Source organism: Oncorhynchus clarkii, chromosome 4 (assembly GCF_045791955.1).
Source record: "Oncorhynchus clarkii lewisi isolate Uvic-CL-2024 chromosome 4, UVic_Ocla_1.0, whole genome shotgun sequence".
Classification (NCBI taxonomy): domain Eukaryota; kingdom Metazoa; phylum Chordata; class Actinopteri; order Salmoniformes; family Salmonidae; genus Oncorhynchus; species Oncorhynchus clarkii.
This window is the reverse complement of record NC_092150.1, coordinates 72,027,565-72,051,773: the sequence shown is the minus strand read 5'-3', so window position 1 is coordinate 72,051,773 and position 24,209 is coordinate 72,027,565. Positions and strand designations below refer to the sequence as shown.

Genomic DNA, 24,209 nt, shown 5'->3' with positions numbered 1-24,209 from the left:
TAATGACTAATGATCCATGCTTTCTGGGAATGCTATAAAGTCCGGGAGTTGTGGGCATAGCTAGAATGTTGGCTGTCAGAAGTATTACAATGTAAAAGTACTTTTAAGCAGTCTGTCTGCATATTTCAAGACATGGCATATGGGGATGTAGTTACATACCCAATGGACTGGACAATTCTCTTATCACTCATCTTGAAAAAAAGGTATACTAAAAACTTAGAAATCAATCAATTCACCATCATTAACACAGTGGAAATATCAAATTATTTATTTTTTACAATATTTTGAAATAGCATGGGCTGCCAAGAAAATCTAATTGATTGTCAAACAATGCAGGCACTAGGGATGCAGGCACTTGGGATGCAGGCACTAGGGATGCAGGCACTAGGGATGGGGGTGTGAGCATAGCTGTCTGGGCAGATTAGATGTAGTTATTGTTTGTGTTGTGTCTGTAAATTGTTGTTTGTATGTATACGTTTGTATATGGAGTGTGGTGAAAAAAACAATATATTTTTTTGGGGAAAAAATATGACACAAAAAAATAAGTGTGTGTGTGTGAGAGAGAAAGAGTTTATGTTTATTAACAGTAACTGTGTGTAACTGTGTGTGTTGTGACTGTGCCAAATTAAGCCTGTTAATTATATATTTCCACATACAGATATGTTGTGAGAGAGCAAGAGAAAAACTTCTCACAGCCCGGACTCTGGTCCTCCATTTCCCTGACGTCTGTCAGCATCAGACAGTGTTCCATACTAAAATGTATTTATCCCTGTGTAGACCTACACGATGACGTCTAAAATTATTGAATAACTCCTCTGACCTAGCCTATGTTCTGTTTTATTTATTCATTTCAAAGTTGGACTAATTTAATTTTGGAGGATGATGTCGGTGTATGGGCTATGCTGCATAATGCGACTTCTCTCCCCTCTCTCATCAGGTTTCTGTCTCGTTCCCAATCCCATCTGATGCTGCAAGGCGTGCCGTGGCGCACTGGCCTGGTCCATGTGATAGCGAGGGGAGGAGGGGGCCCTAAAACAGTTCGCTGACACTCTTGTTTCATCACTTAATAGCGCGACTACCCCGGAGCGGTCCTAGGACGCATTTTTGGCGCGTGGATACATACTTGGTGTCGCTTACTACCTTTTGAAGTTTTGTCGCGTTTGCGGTGGTTTCGGGGCGAGCACGAGCCAAATCAACCAAAGAGGAGATAGAAGTGCGGTTTTCACCATGGGAGCACAGACCTCAGCGCAACGTGACGAAAAGAGCCAAGAGGATGCGTCAGCCGAGGAGCTAAGCGCGGAGGTGAACGCGATTTCGGAGGGGGATAGCGTTGTCGACGCCAAGGTAAAAGTATACATACCCTAGTACAGGCCATTTTACAGCTGACAATGTCATTACCTGCAAGTTTTCCACAGAGAACACCGGGCGCATACCCACCTGGGCAGTTCCAACGAGTTTGTTTTGATATATTAACAAAGTGTAAATCTTGGGCATCAATGTCGCATTTTTTATTTATTTTTTATCATAAACGATCGCTGGTGGGATGCGCGGCAGTTTCGCTGAGTAATGCAATGTGCCTGTGCCCGCAGCAGTGAGCCTGTCTGTCTGTGGGTGGTAGCAACACCCCCGAAAATTGTCTGCGGTGGTCACGATTTACTGCTCAATACCTGGTCTCACGACATCAACAGTCCCTGAGAGCCTTTCAATATTGCAGCATGGATTTCCTGCCTGTGATGTAGAATGATAACAATAATCATAAAATAGATATTTAGTAAACATTTGTAATCATATTCATAATCATGATAATAACAAACATGCAATCACAATACAGGCTTCAAAATGTTGTTAAATTATGTAATGCAGAATATTATGGCACCCCCCCAAGTTGATTGTCTTGGTCTTCAGGTTTATACATCTAGACAGTTTCCCACACTTTTTGAAAAATATTCTAAGATACCCTGGAAAAAATGATGAAAAACATAAAAAAGATTTTGGCCACCTTTTGTCTATTTGTGTCACGTTGTCACATGATAATGCCATGTTGTTGATTACAATGTGCTTGACCTAGCTGCTCATACATAGCTAATTAATTGAGCAATGTGCTGGTCCCATGTTAGTATGTAGGGTGCATAATTGCCACATCTATGTTATATTGTGAACAATTAACCACGGATCATGTTGACAACAACAAGGTCAATATGACGCTGATTCTGCTGTGGTGGACAGTGCAGCGCTCCAGACTTAGCAGTGGGAAGGCATGTGTCTCTATTTGCACTGTATGAAAAGAAAATAACAAGAGCGCCTGGCTGGTTTTGACTTGAGATCCTTGAAACCATTGTACGGTCACACACAGACGCACACACACACACACACACACTTTCATTTAATAAGGCATAACAATTTGTGTTTTACTATGGCTGGTGTTCTAGAAGCCAGGTCGGGCACTGTGTGTGTCCAACGATCTGCTGCTGGGAGCTGCTGATAGGCATGAGGGATGTTTTTTCTACTGTAAGATGAGATGAGTTATGGATGTATTGCTGCTGTGTTAATGCTCTTGTTGGCTATGTGTGAATAATATAACTTTGGAATGACTTCTGCTAATGGCTTGGCACATTTGGCCACCTGCTGTTTTTGAGGCACCATTAAAATATATTGACCTTTCTATGGGTAGAAGGTCAAAGATCAGTTTTTAGTTTATCTTTATTCTGTTGTATTTGATAGGTCAACAGCTATATCAAAGAAGATGGAAATATTTCCCATCACTGCTGAACAGCAAATCCATAGTAAATGTCACACTTTCAAACATACATTTTCACCCAAATGTGTTGGAGAATTGGATACAGGAGCCAGCTTTAGTTTCAAGTTTTAATGTCACGAGCACAAGTACAGTGAAATGCCTTTCTTATGCAGTGATGATGAAGGTAATGATTTTCATGGTTTCCCCATCTAAAATGTTTCCCATCTAATTTCAAAGTCTGATTGGTTTAATGCCCACCTAACGAACTGGAGAGCACTCTAAACTTGATTAGATCAGGAAGAGATCAACTTCTCACTGAAGTAGCTATGACTTGAATAAACACCTATTCATTTTCAGACTGAAGTGAAGTTCATCAATGGCTTGAATGTGTCATTCAGACCTTCAGACTGACAGTTATACAGCCCTTTAGTGACTAAAGGCTCATTGACTGCATGTTTTGTGGCAGACTATATCACCTGGCCTAGGGCCTTCTATCTCAGGGCCATCATCGTCGGGATCCAGACAGCTTTTGAAGTTTGCTGTTGTCTTTAAGCCTGTCTTGTGATGTGGGGTTTGGCTTACCTCATTTGTCATATAATTCAGGTTTACCTGTATCCCAGAGATTCCATCTGACAGAGTAGTGCCTCATGGTCTGTTATTACATACAGTTGAAGTCGGAAGTTTACATACACTTAGGTTGGAATCACTAAAACTCATTTTTCAACCACTCCACAAATGTCTTGTTAACAAACTATAGTTTTGGCAAATCTACTTTGTGCGTGACACAAGTCATTTTTCCAACAATTGTTTACAGACAGATTATTTCACTTATAATTCACTGTATCACAATTCCAGTGGATCAGAAGTTAACATACACTAAATGTACTGTGCCTTTAAACAGCTTGGGAAATTCCAGGAAATGATGTCATGGCTTTAGAAGCTTCTGATAGGCTAAATTACATAATTTGAGTCAATTGGAGGTGTACCTGTGGATGTATTTCAAGGCCTACCTTCAAACTCAGTGCCTCTTTGCTTGACATCATGGGAAAATCAAAAGAAATCAGCCAAGACCTCAGAAAAATAATTGTAGACCTCCACAAGTCTGGTTCATCCTTGGTAGCAATTTCCAAATGCCTGAAGTTACCACGTTCATCTGTACAAACAATAGTATGCAAGTATAAACACCATGGGACCACGCAGCCGTCATATCGCTCAGGAAGGAGACGCGTTCTGTCTCCTAGAGATGAACGTACTTTGCTGCGAAAAGTGCAAATCAATCCCAGAACAACAGCAAAGGACCTTGTGAAGATGCTGGAGGAAACAGGTACAAAAGTATCTATATCCACAGTAAAGCGAGTCCTATATCGACATAACCCGAAAGGCCGCTCAGCAAAGAAGAAGCCACTGCTCCAAAACCGCCATAAAAAAAGTCAGACTACGGTTTGCAACTGCACATGGGGACAAAGATCGTACTTTTTGGAGAAATGTCCTCCGGTCTGATGAAACAAAAATACAACTGTTTGGCCATAATGACTATCGTTATGTTTGGAGGAAAAAGGGGGAGGCTTGCAAGCCGAAGAACACCATCCCAACCGTGAAACACGGGGGTGGCAGCATCATGTTGTGGGGGTGCTTTGCTGCAGGAGGGACTGGTGCACTTCACAAAATAGATGGCATCTTGAGGTAGGAAAATGATGTGGATATATTGAAGCAACATCTCAAGACATCAGTCAGGAAGTTAAAGCTTGTTCTCAAATGGGTCTTCCAAATGGACAATGACCCCAAGCATACTTCCAAAGTTGTGGCAAAATGGCTTATGGACAACAAAGTCAAGGTATTGGAGTGGCCATCACAAAGCCCTGACCTCAATCCTAGAGAAAATGTGTGGGCAGAACTAAAAAAGTGTCTGCGAGCAAGGAGGCCTACAAACCTGACTCAGTTACACCAGCTCTGTCAAGAGGAATGGGCCAAAATTCACCCAACCTATTGTGGGAAGCTTGTGGAAGGCTACCCAAAACATTTGACCCAAGTTAAACTATTTAAAGGCAATACTACCAAATACTAATTGAGTGTATATAAACCTCTGACCCACTGGGAATTTGATGAAATAATTAAAAGCTGAAATAAATCTTTCTACTATTATTCTGACATTTCACATTCTTAAAATAAAGTGGTGATCCTAACTGACCTAAGACAGGGCATTTTTACTAGGATTAAATGTCAGGAATTGTGAAAAACTGAGTTTAAATGTATTTGGCTAAGGTGTATGTAAACTTCCGACTTCAACTGTAGTTACAACATCTTTACCACATGTAGGATTATCACCCAGTGGTAATGGCTCTGTCACAGGTAGTGACATACAGTATGGATGTTTTTGGGAGATTAGGTGGTATGTAGATGATTTTGGTAGATGAGGTGGTATGTACAGTGGGGAGAACAAGTATTTGATACACTGCCGATTTTGCATGTTTTCCTACTTACAAAGCATTTAGAGGTCTGTAATTTGTATCATAGGTACACTTCAACTGTGAGAGATGGAATCTAAAACAAAAATCCAGAAAATCACATTGTATGATTTTTAAGTAATTAATTTGCATTTTATTGCATTAAATAAGTATTTGATGAGAGATGAGGTGGTATGTAGATGGTTTAGAGAGATGAGGTGGTATGTAGATGGTTTAGAGAGATGAGGTGGTATGTAGATGGTTTTGGGAGATGAGGTGGTATGTAGATGGTTTAGAGAGATGAGGTGGTATGTAGATGGTTTTGGGAGATGAGGTGGTATGTAGATTGTTTGGAGACATGAGGTGGTATGTAGATGGTTTAGAGAGATGAGGTGGTACGTAGATGGTTTAGAGAGATGAGGTGGTATGTAGATGGTTTAGAGAGATTAGGTGGTACGTAGATGGTTTAGAGAGATGAGGTGGTACGTAGATGGTTTAGAGAGATGATGTGGTATGTAGATGGTTTAGAGAGATGAGGTGGTATGTAGATGGTTTAGAGAGATGATGTGGTATGTAGATGGTTTAGAGAGATGAGGTGGTACGTAGATGGTTTAGAGAGATGAGGTGGTATGTAGATGGTTTAGAGAGATGAGGTGGTATGTAGATGGTTTAGAGAGATGAGGTGGTATGTAGATGGTTTAGAGAGATGAGGTGGTATGTAGATGGTTTAGAGAGATGAGGTGGTATGTAGATGGTTTAGAGAGATGAGGTGGTATGTAGATGGTTTAGAGAGATGACGTTGTTTAGAGGGGTAGATTGGCAGTAGGAAAGTGTTCCAGGGAATGCCTCTCTTCTCCCTCCACCACCTTCTCTCCTCCTATCTTCCGCCTCGCTTCCCCCTTTCCCCACCATTAGTGCTCAGAAGTAGGTCAGGGGCGGTCCAGTGCTGAGTATGTGCTCCCCTAAACACTTCCCTACCTCCAAAAACATGGCGTGTGTCAGTGTGTCGAGAGATAGCGTGTATCATGTGGGTGGAGTGTTTGGATGTGTGCGTGTTTGTGTTGTGTGTGAGAGAGTGTGAGTATGCGTGCATGCTTGCTTGTCTGTTTGTGTGTGTGTGTGTCTGTGTGTCTATGGGTGTATTTATGAGTGGAGGAACATACACCAATGGGACACTTGATCCCTCAGACACCCAAACTTTGACATTTAGTTTTTGTCCTCTTCTATGAACTTTGCTAATTATTTTGTTGTTTATTTTTTATTTATTTTCACAAAATGTTTCCTCTATTATTTCTTACAACCGACAAGAACTTGTGAACATCAGATTGGCATTTACTTACCCTACTCATCAGTTACTTACCCTAATCATCAGTTACTTACCCTAATCATCAGTTACTTACCCTAATCATCAGTTACTTACCCTACTCATCAGTTACTTACCCTAATCATCAGTTACTTACCCTAATCATCAGTTACTTACCCTAATCATCAGTTACTTACCCTAATCATCAGTTACTTACCCTAATCATCACTTACTTACCCTAATCATCACTTACTTACCCTAATCATCAGTTACTTACCCTAATCATCAGTTACTTACCCTAATCATCAGTTACTTACCCTACTCATCAGTTACTTACCCTAATCATCAGTTACTTACCCTAATCATCAGTTACTTACCCTAATCATCAGTTACTTACCCTAATCATCACTTACTTACCCTAATCATCAGTTACTTACCCTAATCATCAGTTACTTACCCTACTCATCAGTTACTTACCCTAATCATCAGTTACTTACCCTAATCATCAGTTACTTACCCTAATCATCAGTTACTTACCCTAATCATCAGCTACTTACCCTAATCATCAGTTACTTACCCTAATCATCAGTTACTTACCCTAATCATCAGTTACTTACCCTAATCATCAGTTACTTACCCTACTCATCAGTTACTTACCCTAATCATCAGTTACTTACCCTACTCATCAGTTACTTACCCTAATCATCAGTTACTTACCATAATCATCAGTTACTTACCCTAATTCCTGCATCAACTTCGACTCATCTGCTCTGGGATCTCTCAGTAATTCCGACCCAATTTTCGGGCTACCCAAGAGGAAACACCGGCATTGCAGAGGCAAGCAGGGGGATCCTGGTGAGATTAGGGCGAAGGAAAAACTGTCCACCTCTTCCCTCCATTCTACAGGCCAATCTTGATAATAAGATGGATGACCGCCGATTGCGGATTTTCTACCAACCTGACTCTTGAAACTGCGATATTCTTTGCTTTTCTGAAACATGGCTCTCGGACAAAATACCCCCCCCCCCCCCCCATGGCTATCCAACTCATTGGATTCTCCATTCACCGGGCGGACAGGACAGTGGAGTCAGGGAAATCGAGGGGGGAGGACCAGCATGTGCCACCAGCATGGTGGAAGTGTCGACCCACTGTTCACCCGTTTTCAGCTGTTATCGTGACTGTTGTATACATTCCACCTCAGGACAAGAAAAATAACACGCTGGCACTTAAATAACTATATAAGGCTATAAACAAGCAAGAAAACCTACACCCAGAGGCTTATTTTCGGGTGGCTGGCGAGACTTTAATTATGTGTTACTGAGACACGTGATGCCCAATTTCCGTCTCCAATGCCACTAGGAGTGATAAAGTCCTAGACCACTGTTATTCTACCCACAAGCAAGCGTTCAAGGTCCTCACTCGTTTGTCATTCTGCAAATCAGATCATGATTTAGATTTGATTTGATTTGATTCCGTACTCCTGCTTCCTGTTTGCAAGCAGAAACTCAAACATGAAGTACACATGACTCGCTCCATTGAGAAAGGGTCACCAGAATCAGAGATTATGCTACATGACTCCTTTGCAAACGCTGATTGGAATATGTTTCTTGACTCCACCAATAACATTGACGAGCTAACCACCTCTGTCACCGGCTTCATATAGAAAATGCAACGGCGACGTTGTCCCCACGGTGATGGTTTGCTATTCCCCAATCACCCCAGGTGGGGAGGTTAGGCAACATCACCTCCGCCACACTGACCCTCAACATAGGAGCCCCACAGGGGAGTGTGCTTCGTCCCCTCCTGTACTCCCTGTTCACCCACGACTGCGTGGCTGCGCTCGACTTCAACACCATCATCAAGTTTGCTGATGACACTACGGTGGTAGGCCTGATCACAGGCGATGATGGGTCAGCCTACTTACTGGGAGGAGGTCGGTGACCTGGCAGTGTAGTGCCAGAGCAACAACCTCTCCCTCAACGTCATTAAGACCAAGAACCTGATCTTGGACTACAGGAAACAGGGAGGTGAGCACGCCCCCATCCACATTGACGGGGTTGCAGTGGAGCAGATCAAGGGCTTCAAGTTCCTTGGTGTCCAAATCACTAAAGACTTCAAATGGTTCAAACACGTGAAGAAGGCGCGACACAGCACCTCTTCCCCCCCAAGAGGTTGAAAAAGTTTGGCATGGGCCCTTAAATCCTCAAAAGTTCTACAGCTGTACCAATGTGAGCATCTTGACTGGCTGCATCACTACCTGGTATGGCAATAGCACCACCCTCGAACGCATGGCGCTACAGAGGGTGATGCGGACAGCCCAGTACATCACAGAGGCCGAGCTCCCTGCGATCCAGGACATCTATATCAGGCAGTGAGGAAGGAAGGCCCGGAAAATTGTTAAAGACTCCAACCGCCCAAGGCATAGACTATTTTCTCTGTTTCCGCACGGCGAGCGGTTCCGGTGCATCAAGTTTGACACCAATTGGCTCTTGAACAGCTTCTATCCCCAAGCAATAAGACTAATAAATGGCTAACAAAATAGCTACACAGACTATCTGAGTTAACTGTGTATTTTTATTGACCTTTCATTTGTATTTTTGCCCTGTCTCTATGCACACTCACAGGGCCTATACACTCACACAAACCCTCACTCCATCATCTGCTCACTCACACATAATATGCACATACATTTATACTGACTCTACACACACACAGACACCCACTCACATACTCACATGTTTATCTTAAATCCTGTTTCCTAGTCATCTTACTCTATACATATCTACCTCCATCACTCCAGTATCCCTGCACATTGTAAATATGGTTTTGGAACTGACCCTGTATATAGCATGCTTGCTTACTTACCTATTGTGTTATATTTATATTTATGTTCATATTTCTTATTTCTTGTTTGTTTTTGCTAGTATAGCATTGTTATGGATTATTGCATTGTTAGGTTTTGAGTTTGCAAGAAAGACAGTTCACTGTAATTGTGCCTGTGACATTAAAAACATGAAACTTGAATCTCTCTCTCTCTCTCTCTCTCTCTCTCTCTCTCTCTCTCTCTCTCTCTCTCTCTCTCACTCTGTCCCCCCCTCTCTCTCCCTCTCTCTCTCTCTCTCTCTCACTCTCTCTCTCTCTTTCTCTCCAGCTCACTCTCCCGCTATCATTCCCTCACCCACCTCCCTTTCTCTCGCTCTAGTTGGGTGGGAGCCTACATACATTGTTTTGCTACTGACACACACAAACCAGCTGTGTCAGTCAAGGAATATATGTAGCATAAACATTCCTTGCATAGCACCATCCACCCATAAAGACATACATGCATTCATATAAACACTGTTTCCACTTTCCTGTGTCAAGCTACACGTAGCGCCCAATAGAGGATACCCACTGGCTCTCAGTGGACATGGATAATAATGTTATGTAATGTAATGAGCGGATGCATAAAGGCCCATACGTTCCTTTATAATGAGCACTGGCTGATCTGGCTCCGTTATGACACTGATTATACTGTTTAGGACTGATGGATGAGTCAGGCAGGGAGTGGAGGGGGTGAGGGGTGGGAGGGGAGCGGGGCATGAGGCCAAACAGAGGAGCCATTGAGGATGGGCTGAGGGGGACAGTGTTGAGGCCCTGTGTGTGCACCGGCCCAAAACAGCCAGGATGGAGAGACCCCAGTAAGGGGAGTGTTTTGGGTAGGCAGGGGGGGTGGAGAGAGTGCGAAGGAGATAGAGAGGAGAGTAGAGCGAGAGAGAGAGACATAGTGGAGTGAGAGAGGGACCTGCCAGGGTGACATAAAGACATGAATCAGGCGATTGTTCCTGGTCCCCTGATGACAGTAGGGGTAGAGAGTGAAATGGATTCAGGTAAAGAAAGAGTCTATAATGGGGGAACTCCCATCTCATCTTCAGCTTTGGGTTAATGGGAGAGTTTTGACTGAGTAGGAGTCTGCAGCTACATCCCAATACTCTCACAAGGCCTCCCTCTTTTTCTCGACTCATTCTCTTCATGACAACTGTTGGAAGGACTGGATAGGTTTCAACCATATAGCATTAACATAGCCAGTCCTGTCAGATCTTTGGTCACAAAGGAAAGGTGATGTGATGAGAGGTTGCTATTGAATGTTATAAGATGTTATACATTATTCCGTTAAACCATGATAGAAATAGCTTCTATGCACAAAACAGAATGCACGTGCAACACGAATACAGTTAATTTGCGATAGTCTGATACCTTCCTCATGTGCATTTCCAAAAGCGATCAGTTGTTCCCCTCCTCACATATTTTAGGTCTCTGTAAAGATCTCTGTCTTAGCTATTTATCTTCAGTAAATCCTTCTATAACTCATGGTTAGCCCTACAAAACCACACCATGCATAGATAATTGTAAGGTGATTATTAACCTTAGAGGTGTGGAGATCTATCGACATGGACACTAGAATGGTGATGTGCAATTGGGATTGGTCCATTGGGTGACAACAGGAAGGGGAATTAGGGAAAGGGAGTGTCCCAATCGTTAAAGAAAGGATAATGCAGTTTGGGAAGGGAAATAGAATTTGAATTCCCTTTATCTTATCTGATATGCTTATTTTCTCTCTGATTGAGAGTATTGTTATCATTGAACGTGTCACATTTGATGTAAGCTAGTAAAGCTATTTTGAGCAAAAATATAAACGCAGCATGTAAAGTGTTGTTTCATGAGATGAAATAAAAGATCCCAGAAATGTACCATATGCACAACAATGTGCAAAAATGTGTTTACATCCATGTTGGTGAGCATTTCTCGTTTGCCAAGATAATCCATCCACCTGACAGCTGTGTCATATCAAGAAGTTGATTAAACAGCATGATCATGACACAGGTGCAACTTGTGCTGGGGACAATAAAAGGACACTCTAAAATGTGCAGTTTTGTCAGTGAATTAATGTTAATTTCTCGACAATAAGCCACCTCCAACGTCGTTTTAGAGAATTTGGCAATACTTACAACCGACCTCACAACCGCAGACCACGTGCAACTAACCCAGCCCAGGACCTCCACATCAGGCTTCTTTACCTGCGGGATCGTCTGAGACTAGCCACCCAGATAGCTGAAACTGTGGGTTTGCGCAATCAACCAAATTTATGCACAAATTGTCAGAAACCATCTCAGGGAAGCTCATCTGCATGCTTGTCATCCTCACCAGGGTCTTGACCTGACTGCAGTGTGGCATTATAACCGACTTCAGTGGGCAAATGCTCACCTTCGATGGCCACTGGCACGCTAGAGAAATGCTCTTCATGGATGAATCCTGATTTCAACTGTATGGTGTCGTGTGGGCGAGCGGTTTGCTGAGGTCAACATTGTGAACAGAGTACCCCATGGTGGCGGTTGGGTTATGGTATGGGCAAACATAAGCTACGGACAATGAACGCAATTGCATTTTATTGTTGGCAGTTTGAATGCCATGACGAAATCCTGAGACCCATTGTCGTGCCATTCACCCGCCGCCATTACCTCATATTTCAGCAAGATAATGCACAGCCTCATGTCGCAAGGGTAGCCATCATCATAAATAAGAATGTGTTCTTAACTGAATCTGTACACAATTCCTGGAAGCTGAAAATATCCCAGTTCTTCCATGGCCTCCATACACACCACACATGTCACCCTTTGAACATGTTTGGGAAAATCTGGATCGACGTGTACGACAGCGTGTTCAGTTCCCACCAATATCCAGCAACTTCGCACAGCCATTGAAGAGGAGTGGGACAACATTCCACAGGCCACAATCAACAGCCTGATCAACTCTATGCGAAGGAGATGTGTCACGCTGCATGAGGCAAATGGTGGTCACACCAGATACTTACTGGTTTTCTGGTCCACGCCCCTAATGTTTTAGAAATATCTCTGACCAACAGATGATTAACTGTTTTTCCCAGTCATGTGAAACCCATAGATTAGGGCCTAATGAATTGATTTAAATTGACTGATTTCCTTATATGAACTGTAACTCAGTAAAATCGTAGAAATTGTTGCAAGATGTGTTTATGTTTTTGTTCAGTATACAATGTTACAATGGGAAGAGTGTCTTCTCTGTGTTGTTTTATTCTTTTATGTGGACTCACTGTTTTGTACAACCCCCCCCCCCCTCTCTTAATGGAGGCGAAATGGGAAGAAGCTTGTGTGTAATTAGAGTTTGTCCTCCCTCCATCCCCCTATCTTGGCCATATCAGATCCACCGCTAGCTCCGCTCTGAAAAGAATGGACCTGTGTATTTGGGTTTTAAAAAATGAGAGGAGGCTCTCGTTCTTTTGTCCGTTTCTCACCTCTCGCTACCTCTGACAGGGATTACAATTCCATTACATGATAATGAGTTTCTGGGAAATAAACTAAGAACATTACAATCTGAAAGATCAATTCATATGATGATATAAATTAGATTATGATCATTTTAAAGTGTTCCTGAAATAGGCTTGCCTCCTGTTTGGAGACAGTCCCATCATTGAGACAGCATGAATGTGTTTCTGTGTTTTTCTGTCAGCTATATTGAGTTATAGGGAAACATCACATGGAGGGCCGTCTGGTCTGTGGCTCTCTAATCTAATAGGTTGTCTTTTGTTCCGGGCCTGTTATATTTCACACACAGACCTGGACAGGCTTATCTGTGGATTCTCCAGTCCAGTTGACTGGTTATTCATCTGGTTATTATTGATAGATTGATCGGTATCTTTGAAATTGATGTATTGTTGTTGCCTTTTTACTGGGATTAAAAGTGAGGTGAGGCACAACATGACATAGTTACAATAAACTGCTTTGACTTGAAGTAGGCCCAAAAATGGTCTTGTAGATTAATGATTATGTAATGTACAGTAGTACGCTATCATTTAAAGCTGGCATTTTGAAGTAGGCCTTGCAGACAAGTGCACCTCTGTATGGGCACTCCGGGCTGGTTTCCCCACCGGACGCTGGAACAATTTCTATTCAAATCTTCTGGAAAACAAACACATCGCTATCCTCTTTCATTCTTGGAGAAGGGAAAAGGCAGCGCTAGGGATTCTGGTGGGTGTGGGGTATTCTATCTTGGCAGCAGGGAACTGTTAACTAATGCAATGTTCCTACACTGATGGCTGTGTGTATTTACTATAGCATATACTCTTTCCCATACCATTAGTCATGCTGTTGTTATTCAGTTAGACTACAGTATACAACTAGATATGTTATACCTTAACTTTAGCTTTGGGGTTTAACATATTGTGTTGTAAAACACAGCCATTTACAGCCATATATCTCTACATACACGGTAACCCAGTGAGCACACCGATTTTTAAAAACCTTAATTTAACCTTTATTTTGACATGGAGTCATGTTGAGACCAAGGTCTCTTTTTTCAAATGAACCCTGCAGAATATAAAATCACAACACATCATATGTACAATATGACACAGCAGCAGCATGCCCCCATGAAGAGAGGGGAGTCATGGCCAGGGAGACATGCTCATCATTCCTAGTTTCCCAGAGAGATTTGTGTGGGATATGATAAGGAAACCGTGTCCCTCTCCTCCGCTATGGTTCCAGTCCATTTAATAAGTAGGAAGAGAGGAGCTGAAATCGTCAAACCACTCAGACTCCGTGGTGAAGAAGGCACAACGGCAACTCTTCAACCTCTTGAGGCTGAAGAAATTAGTCCTGTCCCAGCGGGCCCTCACAGTGTTTTACAGTAGCACCATTGAGAGCATACTGTCGGCCTGGTACAGTAACTCCACCACCACTGACCGGAAGTGTACCACCCCAGTGTTTTACAGCAGTAGCACCATTGAGAGCATACTGTCGGCCTGGTACAGTAACTCCACCACCACTGACCGGAAGTGTACCACCCCAGTGTTTTACAGTAGCACCATTGAGAGCATACTGTCGGCCTGGTACAGTAACTCCACCACCACTGACCGGAAGCGTACCACCCCCGTGTTTTACAGTAGCACCATTGAGAGCATACTGTCGGCCTGGTACAGTAACTCCACCACCACTGACCGGAAGCGTACCACCCCCGTGTTTTACAGTAGCACCATTGAGAGCATACTGTCGGCCTGGTACAGTAACTCCACCACCACTGACCGGAAGCGTACCACCCCCGTGTTTTACAGTAGCACCATTGAGAGCATACTGTCGGCCTGGTACAGTAACTCCACCACCACTGACCGGAAGCGTACCACCCCCGTGTTTTACAGTAGCACCATTGAGAGCATACTGTCGGCCTGGTACAGTAACTCCACCACCACTGACCGGAAGTGTACCACCCCAGTGTTTTACAGTAGCACCATTGAGAGCATACTGTCGGCCTGGTACAGTAACTCCACCACCACTGACCGGAAGCGTACCACCCCCGTGTTCTACAGGAGCACCATCAAGAGCATACCCCCCCTGCTGCTCCCCCTATGGACATTCTACCCCCCCCACATATATTTATTATACCCCCACCCCCAAATTACATTTATCACTGTTATAATTGTAAATATGTATTTATTATTATTTTATTGTTTCATTCATTCACTTCTCTTTTTGACCAGCACTGTTGGAGCTTGGAGTTTAAGAATTTCACTGTACCATGCGATTACATCTGTGATAATGAGCATGTGATTAATAAACTCATCTAATTTAACCTAAAAACACACCCATTTTCCCTCTCTATCTCCTTATCTGTCTTTAAATATTAATCTACAATCCTTTCCCCCGCCACTACCTCCCTCCCCTCTCTCTCTCTCTCTCTCTCTCTCTGTCTCTCTCTGTCTCTCTCTATCTCTGTCTCTCTCTCTCTCTCTCTCTCTCTCTCTCTCTCTGTCTCTCTATCTCTGTCTCTCTGTCTCTCTCTGTCTCTCTCTCTGTCTCTCTCTCTCTGTCTCTCTGTCTGTCTCTCTCTCTCTCTGTCTCAATCTCTCTCTCTGTCTCTCTCTGTCTCTCTCTCCCTCTGTCTCTCTCTCTCTGTCTCTCTCTCTCTCTCTCTCTCTCTCTCTCTCTCTCTCTCTCTCTCTCTCTGTCTCTCTGTCTCTCTCTCTCTCTGTCTCTCTCTCTCTGTCTTTCTCTGTCTCTCTCTCTCTGTCTCTCTCTGTCTCTCTCTCGCTCTGTCTCTCTCTCTGTCTCTCTCTCTGTCTCTCTCTCTTTCTCTCTCTCTTTCTCTCTCTCTTTGTCTCTCTCTCTCTCTCTCTCTCCCAAGATGTGATGCGTTATTGAGTGGCACAGGTCTGGTCAGCGGGTTTGGGCTTTTCACGACACCCTGTGGAGTGCTAGCTAGGGCCTGTCTGGACTAATCAATCATTCTGATTGGATGCTCAACCACAGCAGGTCTGCTACTTCTGAACAATCAATTTAATGTCTGTATTAAAGTCATGGCTGGACAAGAGGCTGTGTTTTCATTTTATCTCAGCTGTTATTGCTTAAAGTTTAGTTGTAGACCAAAGTTTGACCAAATGTATGTGTTTACTAAGAGATGAATATGGAATAATATATAATATATAAATATTATCCAAATATTAACGCAACATGCAACAATTTCAAAGATTTTACTGAGTTACAGTTAATCTAAGGCAATCAGTCAATTTATATAAATTCCTCAGGACCTAATCTATGGAATTCATATGACTGGGAATACAGATATGCATCTGTTGGTTGTGCAAACCCACAGTTTCATCGGCTGTCTGGGTGGCTGGTCTCAGACGATCCCGCTGGTGAAGAAGCCTGATGTAGAGGTCCTGGGCTGGCGTGGCTCCACGCGGTCTGCGGTTGTGAGGCCTGTTGGACATACTGCCAAATTCTCTAAAACAATGTTGGGGGTGGCTTATGGTAGAGAAATTAACATTAATTTGGGTTGTGTGACAAAACTGCACATTTTAGAGTGGCCTTTTATTGTCCCCAGCACAAGGTGCACCTGCGTAATGATCATGCTGTTTAGTCAACTGTCAGGTGGATGGATTATCTTGGCAAAGAAGAAATGCTCACTAACAGGGATGTAAACAAATGTGTGCCCAGAATTTAAGAGAAATAAGCTTTTTGTCCATCAGTAAAATTTCTGGGATCTTTTATTTCAGCTCATGAAACATGGGACCAAGACTTTACATGTTGCCTTTATATTTTTGTTCAGTGCCTTAACAATCATTATTTGCATGTGTAACGCTAATACTCAAATTAATCTGCAATCATCTTCTCCTTAAGTCAGATTCACTCCAGATTTTATATTTAGACTCATTACATCAGTCTATCGGGATTTTTAGAAAGAATTGTTGCTGCATTCAAAAATGGATGTACCTATAGATGCACGTTAGCACATATGCTAATGCAAAAAATATATTTTCATGAACCATTGTTATCCAACTGATCTTTTGTCCTTTCTGTGAAACCCGTTCATTGCTGCTCTATTTGACAGTATGTTTCCTGTGTTTAGGTGTGATGTTGTGAAAATGGTTTTGCATGGATCAGGATCACAAGAGAGAGCACTGATTAATCTTGTTTGTTTGTTTGTTGTTTGCTTTACCTTGCTCTTTCTCCTGCACTTTGCACTGTTCTCTACGCATTCCATCAAATTAAAAGTATTTGACTTGTGAATGAGACATTATTGCATTTTGCAGACATCATCCTTCCTTGTTCTTTCAGTATGGTGTTTGAAACTCTCCGGTGCAGTTTTGTTGAGATGGAACAGGCCAATATTGAGGGAGTTGTTGTGCTGGAGTGGTTGTTTGTCAGGAGGTGGTTATTTCTCTCTCTTTGTCTCTCTCTCCCTCACTCTCTCTCCCCCTCCTCCCTCCCCCTGACGCAGGCGCTCTGTGTTCTCCACTGCGGCGGTCCGGCCCATCATCTGAGGCCCAGAAACTCTCATCTCCAAAAATAAACCCACACCACCATGCACTCATCGCCCCTTCTCACCCTTTCTCTCTCCCTCTTCTCTCTCTCTCCCTCGCCCCTTCTCACTTCTCTCACCCACTCTCCTCCCCTTCCTCTCTCTCTCTCTCTCTCTCTCTTTCTTTCGTGCTACCACTCTCTCTCTCTCTCTCTCTTCTTTCGTGCTACCACTCTCTCTCTCTCTCTCTCTCTCTCTCTCTCTTTCTTTCGTGCTACCACTCTCTCCATGTTCCATGCATTTTTTAGCACCATTGGTTCGGATGCAGCTCAAACTGTTCTGGTGTGATGTAAGGGTGTGTGTGGCGGGGAAGGGGGGAGGGGGGGGGTGTCTATAGGACAAACAATGATTCGTAACTCGGGACCCTCCCATGATACTGTTGTGTGGTATGTAGGGGCGTGGCGGATTTGTCCCTCTCCCTCCCTCCACTGTGAAGTCACTGGGATGTACTGTATTGATCAAACAGCCCGTTCATCTATCAGCCCACCTGTCAGTGGATCTGTCCCTAAGGGAGTGTCTGTGTAAATCCTGCCGCCTTGGAAGTGTACAGAGGAATGGGGAGACTCCCACCCTAGAGAACAACATACCAACAAGCAGTTGGTATGGCAACTGCTTGGCCTCCGACCGCAAGGCACTACAGAGGGTAGTGCGTACGGCCCAGTACATCACTGGGGCCAAGCTCCCAGCCATCCAGGACCTCTATACCAGGCGGTGTCAGAGGAAGGCCCTAAAAATTGTCAAAGACTCCAGCCATCCTAGTCATAGACTGTTGTCTCTGCTACCTCACGGCAAGCGGTACCGGAGCACCAAGTCTAGGTCCAAGAGGCTTCTAAACAGCCATAAATCTCCTGAACAGCTAATCCTGAACATCTATTTAAATGGCTACCCCAGACTATTTGCATTGCCCCCCCTCCATTCAGCGCATGTGACAAATAACATTTGATTTGATTTGATTGTGGTTATGCTTTTGCTGAGCGAGGGAAACGGATACACGTACAGTTTCTCTTATAGAATAACTTGTCTGTCTAGGACCGTTTTCACATTGCCGATAGCAACATTTTTATTTTGAGAGATTCTCGAGAGACAGTACTGTTGTGTAAACTTGTGAAAACGTTGACGTCTCGAGTTCTACCTCCAGAGGGTGAGCACAACACTTACCTGACAGTTGCCCCCATCTGAGCCGGGCATTGTAAACAGAATTGTCTCGTTGAGATCAACACTCCTACAGTATAAATGGTAATATCATGAAGAGTTGCTTGCTAGTAGCTAGCTCGTTGAATAGTTTGCAATGCTTAGCCTCCTGGCTGGTGGCTACTGTGACATTTACGGTACTTTTGAGCTGCGAAGCAAGAATGTCAACCGATCCCTCTCTCGGCTCATGACATTCCCGTCGCTAATGTGAATTGAAAAGTGTATGTCATATTATGGAAATTGACATTTCGGGATGATAAATCTATTCAGTGAGAATAAGTACTGTACACAGGTCTGTTGATACTGTCTTTGTTTGGATGAGAACACCTGACACTTGGTTTACTGTACTCTAGTTAGTTATAACTGGTAGTTTACACTAGTGATTACCGTGCAGGCTGATATTATGGCTTTAGGGAAAACAATGTGATTTGCTTTAAAGGGCAGTTTACCAATAACATTGCCAAGCCTGCTTGTAGCTTAGCTGTTTTGTTCCAGTTTCAGGTTCCCCTGTTGGATTATGCTGGATCATTATAAGTGGTGCCTCATTAGGTCTAAAATTGTCTTATGATACAATAACAACCTATTGGAGGTGTGGTTTCTCCTTTAAAGTTCTAATGTAGTATCCACCAATACTGGTCCTGGAGGGAGGGAGGGAGGGAGGGAGGGAGGGAGGGAGGGAGGGAGGGAGGGAGGGAGGGAGGGTCAGAGTGGACAGGTTTTTTGTTGTGTGACAGTGGCTCAAGACAGAATAGTACCCCTGCTCTATGCGTCCTTATTTGTACCTAGTAGTTAACGTAAGGCCCATCTGTGGACATTGAAGCTTGTTACTTGGATGAAACAGTGACTTCAGGACACTAAATGGTAAAAGAGTGTTTGGCGTAGATGGACTGAAATAAGACCCCTGCTTTCTTACTGTTGACTTCCGTCATGTCTCCAGTAATGATGTTTGGAAACGGTTAGGACGAGAAGAAAGTAAAGTAGCAGCATATGAGAAGCAAGCGCCTGACCAGCCATCCGACAAACTAAACTACCATGAAATACATTTTGTTTGTGATTTTGTATCTTTTTACGGATTGAAATTGAATCAGGGAGGACTGGCGACTGGCTGGGGAACCTGCCGTGTCTCTCTCTCTGCTTTTATTTGATCTAATGTTGCCCCTGGCCTGGCGTTTGTAGCACTGAAGGAACGGTGTGTGCCCCTGCCACGCTGGAACAATCACAGATTGTTTTCCCAAAAAACTCCTCCTTATTGGACAGTGTGTAACACAGAACACTGTAAGACTCAATGATGAGGGCTGTTCACTTGTGTTCATATTCAGAGACGATCTAAGGTTAACAAAAGGGTTATTCTACTTTTTGTCTAGATCTTCGAGATCTTTCAACATGACAACATCATTGAGATGGGGAGATACAGTGTGGAGGTCTGGTTCGTGTTACTGCCTGACTCAGATAATCACATCCATGTTTTTTGTATCTGTAGGCTTTACAAAGTCCCCCAAATCTCTTTTCTCACATATGTGTTTAAAGCCCAACCAATCCACGTCACAGGAGATGCTAATCAGAGAGGCTGAAGACCCAGGAATGGAGGAAAGGGGGAGGTTTATTATTATTTCAGGGCAGTTCTATGTTAGGTCAATGGGGTCGAGCGCTGGCCAGTGTGGCCTGTCTGTGATCCTGTCCTGGTGGGTCCTGGGGGGTCCTGGGGGGTCCTGGTGGGTCCTGGAGGGAGGGTCGTTTTTGTTTGTCCCTGTGTGTCTATCAACAGGGGCGGGCTCCACTGTAGCAGCCGTTCAGTGGAGGTGCAGGAGTGGGGGGGTGAAAAACAGACAAATCGTGGGAGGTATAGACTGACAGGGTTCATAGGTTGGTGGGGGGGTTTGATTGACACAAAGACAGGCCGCTTTCGTCTAAACATGAACCTGGTGGGACCTATTGGCCCTGTCCAGATACAGATAAAGACAGGTGTACACACAGAGAACACATACAGTATGTCCTCCCCTTCCTCCCTCAAACACACAAACAAACAACCAGGCCTAAGATACTTTCAAGCTTGGGCTTGCCGGTTTAATTCATCCGTTTGTGTAGGGGGGAGCGTGGCAGGGGTTTGGTGTCTGTGGTTTAACTCATCCGTTTGTGTAGGGGGAAGCGTGGCAGGGGTTTGGTGTCTGTGGTTTAACTCATCCGTTTGTGTAGGGGGAAGCGTGGCAGGGGTTTGGTGTCTGTGGTTTAATTCATCCGTTTGTGTAGGGGGAAGCGTGGCAGGGGTTTGGTGTCTGTGGTTTAACTCATCCGTTTGTGTAGGGGGAAGCGTGGCAGGGGTTTGGTGTCTGTGGTTTAACTCATTCGTTTGTGTAGGGGGAAGCGTGGCAGGGGTTTGGTGTCTGTGGTTTAACTCATCCGTTTGTGTAGGGGGAAGCGTGGCAGGGGCTTGGTGTCTGTGGTTTAACTCATCCGTTTGTGTAGGGGGAAGCGTGACAGGGGTTTGGTGTCTGTGGTTTAACTCATCCGTTTGTGTAGGGGGGTGTCTGTGGTTTTCTATGGCTCATGTTGGGACGTGACTTTGCTAAGTATCACAGTACTGCAGTATTATGATTTGACATTAAACAATATAAATACAACTGTTCATGAGGCATCTGGTTTCCTTCGCCTCTCGTCATGTTTAACAAAGCTCTTAATACATCTTCAGGACACTAAAGCTAATTGTCAAGTTACTCAAATCTTCTAACTTCTACTTCTTGCTGTAAACGTCCACATCCCTGCTATCTTGTACCCCAAATCATCCCAATGCTCAACATAAACTATATAATAGCTCTATTGGGTTTATGTTACCCTCTCTGTAGGCTATTGGGTTTATGTTACCCTCTCTGCAGGCTATTGGGTTTATGTTACCCTCTCTGTAGGCTATTGGGTTTATGTTACCATCTCTGTAGGCTATTGGGTTTATGTTACCCTCTCTGTAGGCTATTGGGTTTATGTTACCATCTCTGTAGGCTATTGGGTTTATGTTACCCTCTCTGTAGGCTATTGGGTTTATGTTACCCTCTCTGTAGGCTATTGGGTTTATGTTACCATCTCTGTAGGCTATTGGGTTTATGTTACCCTCTCTGTAGGCTATTGGGTTTATGTTACCATCTCTGTAGGCTATTGGGTTTATGTTACCCTCTCTGTAGGCTATTGGGTTTATGTTACCCTCTCTGTAGGCTATTGGGTTTATGTTACCCTCTCTGTAGGCTATTGGGTTTATGTTACCCTCTCCTCAGGCTATTGGGTTTATGTTACCCTCTCTGCAGGCTATTGGGTTTATGTTACCCTCTCTGTAGGCATATGGGGGTTATGTTACCCTCTCTGCAGGCTATTGGGTTTATGTTACCCTCTCTGTAGGCATATGGGGGTTATGTTACCCTCTCTGCAGGCTATTGGGTTTATGTTACCATCTCTGTAGGCCATTTGAGGCTGACCACCATTCACACATTTCAGGGTTTGTTTGAGGAGATATAAGTGATTTTCTGTAATGGTGAATTAAGTGATATTTGTGGGAGAATGAGTTACTTGTTCCATTTGTCTCAAAGCAAGAGTCTCTCTGTCTGTCTGAATGAGCTCAGTCAACATAATCAAATTGGCTGCAAAGGAGTTGGATAATGATGGACTGAACGAGGACCTTGTCTTATATAAGATGTGAATGACTTTCTGAGAGCAAACTGGATAACCCAGTAAGTTGTCTTCTCAATCTCATCTTTTTCCACTTTATCTTCTCAGTCAAAGACTTTGTTCTTGTCTTATATTTCTCTCTCCCTCTTGTTTTGTTCTTCTTATTCTTTCCTGCCCCTCCATCTCTCCATCCCTCCCTCCATCCATCCACCTTCTCTTCTCTTTCCATCATAGTTTTCCATCTTAACTCCAAATAGGTAATTTTGTCGACCTCTACCCGAGTGTGTATGTTTTGTGTTTTCCATATATGGCCAATGTTGTCTGACTACAGCTGGAGTACAGAAACAGATATGATGATAAGACTGATATGTCTTATTTAAGATACTGTTTAAGAGGTAGAGAGAGAGAGAGAGAGACAGAGAGAGAGACAGAGACAGAGAGAGAGACAGAGAGAGAGACAGAGAGAGAGACAGAGTGAGAGACAGAGTGAGAGACAGAGTGAGAGACAGAGAGAGAGAGAGACAGAGAGAGAGAGAGAGAGAGAGAGAGGTAGAGAGAGAGACAGAGAGAGAGAGAGAGAGGTGGTAGAGAGAGAGACAGAGAGAGAGAGAGAGAGGTGGTAGAGAGATAGCACAGGCTATGGGAAGCCCAGTTATGTGAAAGGACATAACTAGATCATGTAGACTGGAGAGACCTGCAGAGAGCTCAGAGAAGTACACTTGGTTATACTGCATAAAAAATGGCATTAATAAATTGAACATCAGATGAAAAGTCACAGAATAGTGACATTACAGAATCACGTTAGCTAGTTATGTTAGATGTAATTTACTGAGTTACAGCAGTTTATAGAGCTGTATTGTACTAAATAAGACGCAGAGTTTATATCATTGAGCGTCTGTTAGGTTTGCTGTTACTGAGCCATGCTAGTATAATCTAGGTTTCTTATTGATGCTCTCTGTGCCAGATTGTAACGCTGCCATAAGCAGAGGGCCAGTAGATCACACGCTACAGACAGTGTTACCACAACAAACAGGTAAACAATAGCAGGAACACACACACGTATACACACACACATGTACACATACACAACACACACACAAAACACGCACACAAAACACACACACATATACACACACACAACACACACACAAAACACGCACACAAAACACACACACCTATACACACACACAACACACACACAAAACACGCACACAAAACACACACACATATACACACATCCATGTGCACGTGCATACCTGACAGATACATTCACACACACATAAGCATGGCACGGCAAACACTCCCACACAGACACAACCAAACACACACACTCAGAGCTGGAGAGAAGGAGAAAGTGAGAGAAGAGACTAGGCCAGGGGTTCCGCTAGTCTTTGATCCCAGGTATGTTATGAATGTAAGGGTCAGGTTTAATAGACGTGTGCTGGAGGTTAGGAGACATTAATGGAGCAGGGAGGGGTGACGGCAGATTGACATGTCCACTAAGAGATGACAAACGTGGGGGAACTGAACACACAGCCCAGGACTCCAGAGTGTTCAGGTTTTTGCTTGCTTAACACAACAAAACATGCAGATCCTCTGGGGGACTCTGATTGAGATGGACTTGTCCCTTGCCGCTTTCCTCGCCTTCTGTCTCCTTGTCTCCTCTCCTTCCCCTAATCTCTCCTCTCCCCACATATCGCTTCCTCTTTCCCTCTCCTCTCCCCTCCTATCTCCTCTTCTCCTCCTCCTTTGTTCCTTTCCCATTTTTCCTCCACACCCTGTTGGTCTCTCCTCTTCTTCTCTCCTCTCTCCACTCTGGGACTCTATCCTCACCATGAGTGAGGGCACAAGGTTAGCTCTATGCTGTAGAAGCTCACCAGCTATCAGGCTATCTACTGTTCCATGGCCTGCTTCTCCAGCTGTAAGGCCTGTAGTACTTTTCCTTTAAGACATGTCTGTAAATCTCAGATTAAACAACAGTATTTGCCAGATGGGGTGAATGGTGGTTTATGGTGCA

The 24,209-nt window shown here is 43.8% G+C and overlaps 1 protein-coding gene across 1 annotated transcript in view; it reads left to right on the top strand.

Moving 5' to 3' along the window:
* Positions 1 to 1,007: 1,007 nt before the first annotated feature.
* LOC139407241 (A kinase (PRKA) anchor protein 12b) overlaps positions 1,008 to 24,209 on the top strand; it is a 60,430-nt gene continuing 37,228 nt past the window's right edge. The window contains exon 1 of the mRNA XM_071150839.1: positions 1,008 to 1,344. Within this exon, the coding sequence (XP_071006940.1) occupies positions 1,228 to 1,344 (117 nt within the window). The 5' untranslated portion in view covers positions 1,008 to 1,227. The remainder of the gene's footprint in view (positions 1,345 to 24,209) is intronic.